The 7,750-nt window shown below is 40.8% G+C and overlaps 1 protein-coding gene across 1 annotated transcript; it reads left to right on the top strand.

Moving 5' to 3' along the window:
* Nucleotides 1–331: 331 nt before the first annotated feature.
* Nucleotides 332–3,043, top strand: LOC131680089 (uncharacterized). Its single transcript, XM_058960812.1, has 3 exons — nucleotides 332–1,216; nucleotides 1,883–2,289; nucleotides 2,731–3,043. The coding sequence occupies exons 1-3, from the start codon at nucleotides 332–334 to the stop codon at nucleotides 3,041–3,043; spliced, it is 1,605 nt and encodes a 534-aa protein (XP_058816795.1).
* The last annotated feature ends 4,707 nt before the right edge of the window (nucleotides 3,044–7,750 follow it).

Raw genomic sequence — 7,750 nt, 5'->3', positions numbered from 1 at the left:
AATACAGAAGCAAAAGAATGGGATGAATCGGTCAAATCCTGGACAAGGGGGCACACAAGCGACCCAAGAGGGGCCATCCCGAAGAGTTCAACGCCTAATCTCACCGTTAGCAATCTGGAGAATTACCAGCAATCATGCCAGAAAAAAAGTTTGCCCTTCCGGTCAGCAATCTGCTTCATTCGCAGGGCCACAAAGAGTCGACCAACGAATATCGCAACAGATGTTTCTTAATCCAGACATTGCTGAAGATGGTACCCTTATTGGTCGTTCTCGTATGGATCGTACGTACTCTGGTGAAATTATTGAAGAAAATTTGTACACAGTCGATAGCATGACTGAGTGTTCTAGTGAGGAGGAGGTATACGACGAAGAGCCTCGCGGGTCGGCGTCCTTAAATACGGGACCAACAAGGGTCCAACTAGCCGCCAAACAAGTCATCTCAAAAAAGCTTCCCAATTTTAGCGGAAGTCCGGAAGAATGGCCGATGTTTGTCAGCAGTTTTATGAACGCGAACGAAGCCTGTGGATTTTCCAACGTTGCACATCTTATTCGACTTCAAGAAAGCCTTCGGGGCCCCGCGTTAGAAGCTGTCCGGAGCATATTATTGTTACCAGAAGCTGTTCCTCAGGTTATGAAGACGCTTCAACTACTTTACGTTAGGCCCGAACAACTGCTACATACCTTGTTGTTTAAAGTCAGAAAGGCCGAAAATCCAAAACTCGATCGCTTGAATACGTTTATACAATTTGGTCTAGTGGTCCAACAACTTTGCGATTATTTGGAGGCTGCGTCGCTTAGAGATCATCTGGTCAATCCAATGCTATTACAGGAACTTATCGATAAGCTACCATCGCAGACGAAGTTGGAATGGGTTCGTTACAAGCGAAATCAGAAAAGTGTTACGTTGCGAACATTATCAGATATTTTGTCCCAGATAGTGTCAGAGGCCAGTGAGGTGACTTTGTTTTCGGAAGCGTTTTATCAACCAAGTAGAATTCCGAAGGACAACAGTATAACTGCGAGATTTGTTCTTGAAGGCTTCTTGAACGCTCACAGTAAGGTGGAAAACGCCTCTCAAGATTTCGAGCCACACGATTATGATCAATTCGGAAGAGGAAACCGCCAAAAACCCTGCAAAATCTGCAACCGCGCAGATCATAAAGTTCGGTACTGTGACGAGTTCAGACGACTTCCATTGAACGAGCGTCTGCAAGCAGTAAAGCAATGGAAATTATGTCATAGTTGTTTGAATGATTACGGCCAAGCTCCATGCAAGTTTAAAACACGTTGCAATGTAAGAAGTTGCCGGGAAAGGCATAACGCTCTCATACATCAGGATGGTATCGAAAGAATGGCGGATTGTAATATTCATAGCACGATGTCTTCTCAACCGATAATTTTTCGTATGGTTCCGGTAGTTCTTAGAAGTGGACAACGTACGGTACAAGCGATGGCCTTTTTGTACGAAAGCTCATCTTATTCGTTGGTAGAATGTACTTTAGCTGATCAGCTTAAAGCCGAAGGTACATGGCAACCAACTCGAGTAAGATGGACAGCAGGAATGTCAAGAATGGAAAAGAATTCTCGATGCATACACTTATCGATTTCTGGAACAACCTCCAGCGAGAGTTTTGATCTAAAAGATATCAACACAGTCGAAAAGTTGCAAGTACCACATCAGAGTTTGCGCTTTTTCGACGTTGCTGCTCAGTATGAACATCTGCAGGAACTGTCAGTCGCAGACTACCAGCGCGGCTCACCCCAAATACTGATAGGATTGTAGCACCTACACGTGTATGCCTCTATTGACCCGCGGGTTGGAAGTCCAGGGGAGCCGATTGCCGTTAAAACAAAATTGGGCTGGACCGTTTATGGCCCACAGGACGAAGGGGAGTCACACAAAATTTTCAGTGCTCACCACACTTGTGAACTACCATCTAATCAGGAGCTGCATGTTCTTCTACGAAGTCATTATGCTGTAGAGGAAACTGGTATTGCGGTAACCGTCTTACTTGAATCCGAAGAAGAGCGGCGGGCACGAGAAATACTCGAGAAAACAACCGTGTGCACGGGTGATCGATTTGTAACTGGGTTATTATGGAGACAAGATGATGTTGCTTTCCCGGATAGTTTCCCAATGGCGCTGAAAAGGCTGAAGTCTCTAGAAAGGAAATTATCTAAGGACCCGGCGTTTGAAGCAAATATTAAACAACAGATACGCGAGAACACAGCAAAGGGATATGCTCGCAAGCTACAGATGATGAGCTTCAAAAAATCGATCCATCAAAAGTATGGTATCTACCTATTAATGTTGTGCTGAATCCTAAGAAACCAGGAAAAATCAGACTAGTATGGGACGCATCAGCGTCGGTGAGAGGTGTTTCATTAAATTCCTTGCTGCTAAAAGGCCCTGATCTGCTCATCTGTCTGCCAACTGTGATCTGCCGTTTCCTGGAGCGACGAGTTGGATTCGGTGGAGACATCGAGCAGATGTACCACAAGCTTCGAATAAGATACGAAGATCAACATGCTCAGCGATTCCTATTTTGTTTGGACCCTCAAGCACTACCAGATGTTTACGTGATGCAAGTAGCCACCTTTGGATCCACATGCCCTCCGTGTTCCGCACAATTTATTAAAAAATTTAAACACTGCTGAATACGCAGGAATATATCCAGACGCGGCTGAGGCTATTATCGATAAACATTATGTCGATGATTATTTCGACAGCACGGATACCATCGAGGAAGCAATGACGCTGGCGAAACAGGTTAGGTACGTGCACTCGAAGGCGGGTTTCACCATGCGAAATTGGCTTTCGAACGAACCGGACGTGCTGAGGCAGCTAGGCGAACACATCCATTTTCATCGCGACAAGCAAACTGAGCACGAATGTGTAATAGGCATCGTTTGGGATCCTCGGGATGACATGTTTATGTTCTCTACGGAGTTGCGCGAGGAACTACAACCATTTATGTACGGTGATAGTCGACCGACTAAACGAGCAGTACTAAGCATTGTAGGGGAGACTGAGGAGACTTGATCCCCTTTTTTATTTTTCAGTCTAACTCCGTGGAATGATAAAAAACTATGTTTTTTTTGTAGTTTTATATTGTTTCTAGGGATGACTAATAATCATAAAAAAATTACATGGAAATATTATACTGGACATGAGCTATGAGCATTTCTGGAAAACAGCAAAAAAATGGAAAATTCTTAGATTAGTGGAGACTCGATCCCTAATTTGGGGACACTTGCTTCCTTTATGAAAACGTGTTTAATAGAGCATGTAGGGTAATAAGCCTATTTTTGCCCTATTTCTACTATCATCCTAACCATCTGAAGTCTTTGGTTAGAGCAGCGTCTGCTATCTTTGCTCCACACATTGACTTAAATGGTATTGCGATAATGCTGCGCTCAAACAGAAGATTTTCACCATTCTCAAGACAATTTTGTTATTGTATTGGCTCTTAATAAGAGGCGAATGACCTTAACGTTAAAACCTCTATAATCGAAATAAAAAAATGGACCTTAATAACAAATCAAAGAAGCTGAAATAATAAAATTATTATTGTTATAATGTGGTACCCTTCTTAATAGGGCAAAAACGGGTACATTACCCCATTCAATTTTATAAATGGATTGTAGTATTGATTAAATTGTTATGATTAGATATTGTTATTTTTGTTACTACATATTACTACATATTATTATATTATATTACATATCTCTCATCTGATTTTTTTACGAATTCCCCAAATCTCCGTGCAATTATTTGAAAGCTGTCTTTATTATGGTTGAGGAACGTCAAATGTGGGATGAATGGTTACTACGTATACTGTAGTAAACAATTACAGTTATGTTTCTTTACGATGAAGCGTTCATTTTTGACATTTTTTTATGACAACAATGACTTCAATTGTTCTGGTGTGAATTTGGTTATTTTTAGTGGTGTGTATGAAGTATGGCGAAGGGGATCAAATCTCAACGAATTTGAAGGGATCAAGTGAACCCATAGCATCTATTTCAGCAAACTTTAGTAAAAATATAGTTGAACAAAAGAATCAGCTTAATCATAACGTATTCATATAATTGACATTCTCCTGTAATTCTGTATGCAAAAGTAGAGTATGTAGTGGGTGATTTTATCAATTTTATAAAAGTTTGAAAATTTAGAAAATAAATCTTCTTCAGTTCTTCTGAGATTTTTTTTTAAATCGGTAAAAATTCGGTTACACAAAAGTCCAATTTCTTTTTTCTGTGTTAATGAAATTTATGTTTAGATAAAACTACGCAACTTTATAGTATATTCGATTAATGTATTCTGATCCGCCTTTGAGTTACAATGATGGGATCAAGTCTCCCCGGGGATCAAGTCTCCTCAGTCTCCCCTAATGAGTATGTTTGATCCTCTCGGACTTCTAGCTGCATTTACGGTGTTCGGAAAAATGCTCATTCAAGATCTGTGGCGCTTGGGATGTGACTGGGATGAAGAAATCGACGACCAATCGCACAGGAAATGGAATCAGTGGCTAGGACTACTTCCTATAGTTGAAGGCATAAGGATACCTCGTTTTTACTTTAAAGATATTCTTCCGTTGGTGCCTAACGCCCTTCAATTGCACATTTTCGTAGACGCTAGTGAGTCTGCATACGGTTGCGTAGCGTTTTTAAAAACCATGACTCCAAATGGACCACACAGTGTTTGGTCATGGATAAGACTAAAGTTGCTCCTCTTAAACAACTTACCATTCCACGACTGGAACTTCAGGCAGCCGTCCTTGGCTCGCGTTTGTTAAAAACAATTAAGGAAAGTCATACAGTGGGAATAAAGCAATTCTTCATGTGGACTGATTCACCAACAGTGCTTTTGTGAATACAGTCTGATCAACGTAAATATAAACAGTTTATCGCGTTCAGGATAGGCGAAATCCTTACTAGAAAAAATTTGAATGACTGGCGCTGGCTTCCAACAAAATATAAGATAGCAGACGTTACAAAATGGGGAAAAGGTCCTAAGTTTGAATCCAACAGTCCCTGGTTCAAGGGACCAAGCATTCTCAACGAGGCAGACGATAATTGCCCGACGCCAAAGTTGCCACTGGCAGGAGTTAATGAAGAGATGCGACCATATATTTTCCATCATGATATCGATTTTCCTCAATCGTTGATAGATCCCACCAGGATATCTCACTGGAATGTTTTGGTGAGAACAATCGCTTGCGTGATTCGCTTCGTAGCCAACTGTAGACGGAAAGTGAAGAATTTACCAATTGTGGCATTAACGCCAACACTAAAATTAAGAAAATTTATCCGTAGCGAGATACCAGCCATTAGGACGGGTTTGAAACAGGAAGAATACAAACATGCTGAGGAAATTCTATTTGGTATAGCTCAACGTGTTGCATTTCTGGATGAACTTAAGATACTAGTTAAAAATCAAGATCTGTCGACAACAAAACGTTATAAATTGGAGAAAGATAGTCCGTTAACGAAACTTTCTCCGATTTTAATCGACTCGGATATAATCAGGATGGAAGGAAGAACTGCAAAGGCTGAATTTCTGCCTTTTGAAATGCGATTCCCAGTAATTCTTCCTAACGGGCACCCCATATCTCAAAAGTTGATAGAGCACTAACATTGTAAATTTGGTCACGGTAACCGCGAAACTGTAGCTAATGAAGTTCGATAACGTTTCAGCATACCGCACCTCCGAGCTGCCATCAAAAAGGTAATGAAAAGTTGCGTTTGGTGTAAGGTACGTAACTGTAAACCCGTGACTTCGAAAATGGCTCCGCTTCCAATATAACGTTTAACACCATTCCGAAGGCCATTCAGTTTTATTGGGCTGGACTATCTAGGACCTCTGCACGTGACTGTTGGAAGAAGAGCAGAAAAACGATGAGTAGCTCTGTTTACCTGCTTAACTACCAGGGCAGTTCACCTAGAAGTTGCAAACAGCTTGACTACAGAAGCGTGTGTAATGGCATTCCGACGTTTTGTCTCCCGTAGAGGATTCCCCTCTGAAGTTTTCTCTGATAACGGCACGAATTTAGTGGGTGCCAAAAAAAGAGATATGCCGTCACGTGCTACAAATTCAGACGGGTTGTGCTGAAGTCTTCACCGATGCCAGAACCCGCTGGAACTTTAACCCACCAGCTGCACCTCACATGGTTGGATGTTGGGAAACGCTAGTAGGATCTGTAAAAGAAGCGCTGAAAGTTTCCGATGACGGTAGACGACTAACAGATGAAGTCATTCTCACGACAATCACAGAAGCAGATGATAGAATAAACTCACGTCCTTTGATATAAATTCCTCAAGAGCCCGCAGAATCTACTTCAATTACCCCGAATCATTTTTTGCGCGGTTTTCCATCTGAAACACACATCACCGTCCCTCCGCCAACAGATGAAGCTGAGACACTTCGCAATGACTACAAACGATCTCAACGTCTAGCAGATTTGCTATGGTCAAGGTGGATAAAAGAATATCTCCCAGCATTACGGGTCGGGGGTTGTTGGCACCACTGGGCAGTAGTGACCGGCCCTTTTTAGAAAAACGATACATGACAGTGTGTCATAGCGGTATGACAGCGAGTGCAATGGTGCAATCGAATGATAGTTTTTAGCGGCAATTAATAAGATCGAGGTGAAGTAAACGGTACCAAAATTATATGTGCCCAAAATTTAAACCAAAAATTAACAATATCTATATCTAGTGAGTACAACTACTTCCTTAATTGAACATAAAATTAGCTAAGCTATGAATTACATACACTATATTTAAAGAATTTATGTGAGCTATTGAGCGTCTGGAAATGCCCACTACTAAATTTAAGGAAAGATTTATAAAAAATCGGCAAAATTCTACCATTTACTGTGGAACCTGTGAGCTTAAACAATTAATTGAATTAAAAAATACTATTACCCCCAGTAACAATTGAGGTTTTATAGTAGTTTTATAACCACTCATAAAACTTAGATTGCACTTGTAGCGGGCTATAAAACTTCAATCGTTACTTGGGTCTACACTTAAAACTAGGGTATCTACGAACTAATAGTACGGAAAACAAGTACGACTCAAGTTAGGATCACGTGCTGCATAAGCAGACTATTTTCTGTAAGATTTCCTAGATTTCTCTAATATTTTATTTTACTAAATCGCATTAAATTTATAGTTTGAGCTGCACATCAAGAACAGTGCTACAAAATAAATAGTTATTTGTCGTGATCCGAACAATCTAGCAATGTTGATCCTACTTCAGATGAAGCGATCGCAACTGCAATTTTCAACCTAATTTAATTTTCGACGAATTCATGCAATTCATCAGTATTATATTGTCGTTCGCGTAAAAGTTCTCTATCAAATAAATTTTTGCCATTCCATGTTTGTGCTGGTAAACCTAAACATAATAAAATTTTAGATCATTATATCAATTGATGGATATTGCTTCAGAAACCCTCCCTCTTTCAGGTTCCGAAACTATCAATCATGCCCACCTCTTTAATGGAAGAAATTACCCCCCCCCCCCTCTCCCCTTCCTCGGCTCAGGTATCCATTATGCACAAAATCCACCCAATGACCATCTTCTTGGTGGAAGCAAACTATATGTCGAAATCGAATTCGTCGCTAATAATCGCATTGAATGAATAGATAAGGATTACTTAAGAAAACTCCCCCCGCCTTGCATGGTCCACCCCACCCACCATAGCCACCTCCTTAGTGGAAGAAATGCACATGTCAAATA

Source organism: Topomyia yanbarensis, chromosome 2 (assembly GCF_030247195.1).
Source record: "Topomyia yanbarensis strain Yona2022 chromosome 2, ASM3024719v1, whole genome shotgun sequence".
Classification (NCBI taxonomy): Eukaryota; Metazoa; Arthropoda; class Insecta; order Diptera; family Culicidae; genus Topomyia; species Topomyia yanbarensis.
The sequence above is the reverse complement of the archived record's forward strand: the minus strand, read 5'-3'. Positions and strand labels throughout refer to the sequence as shown.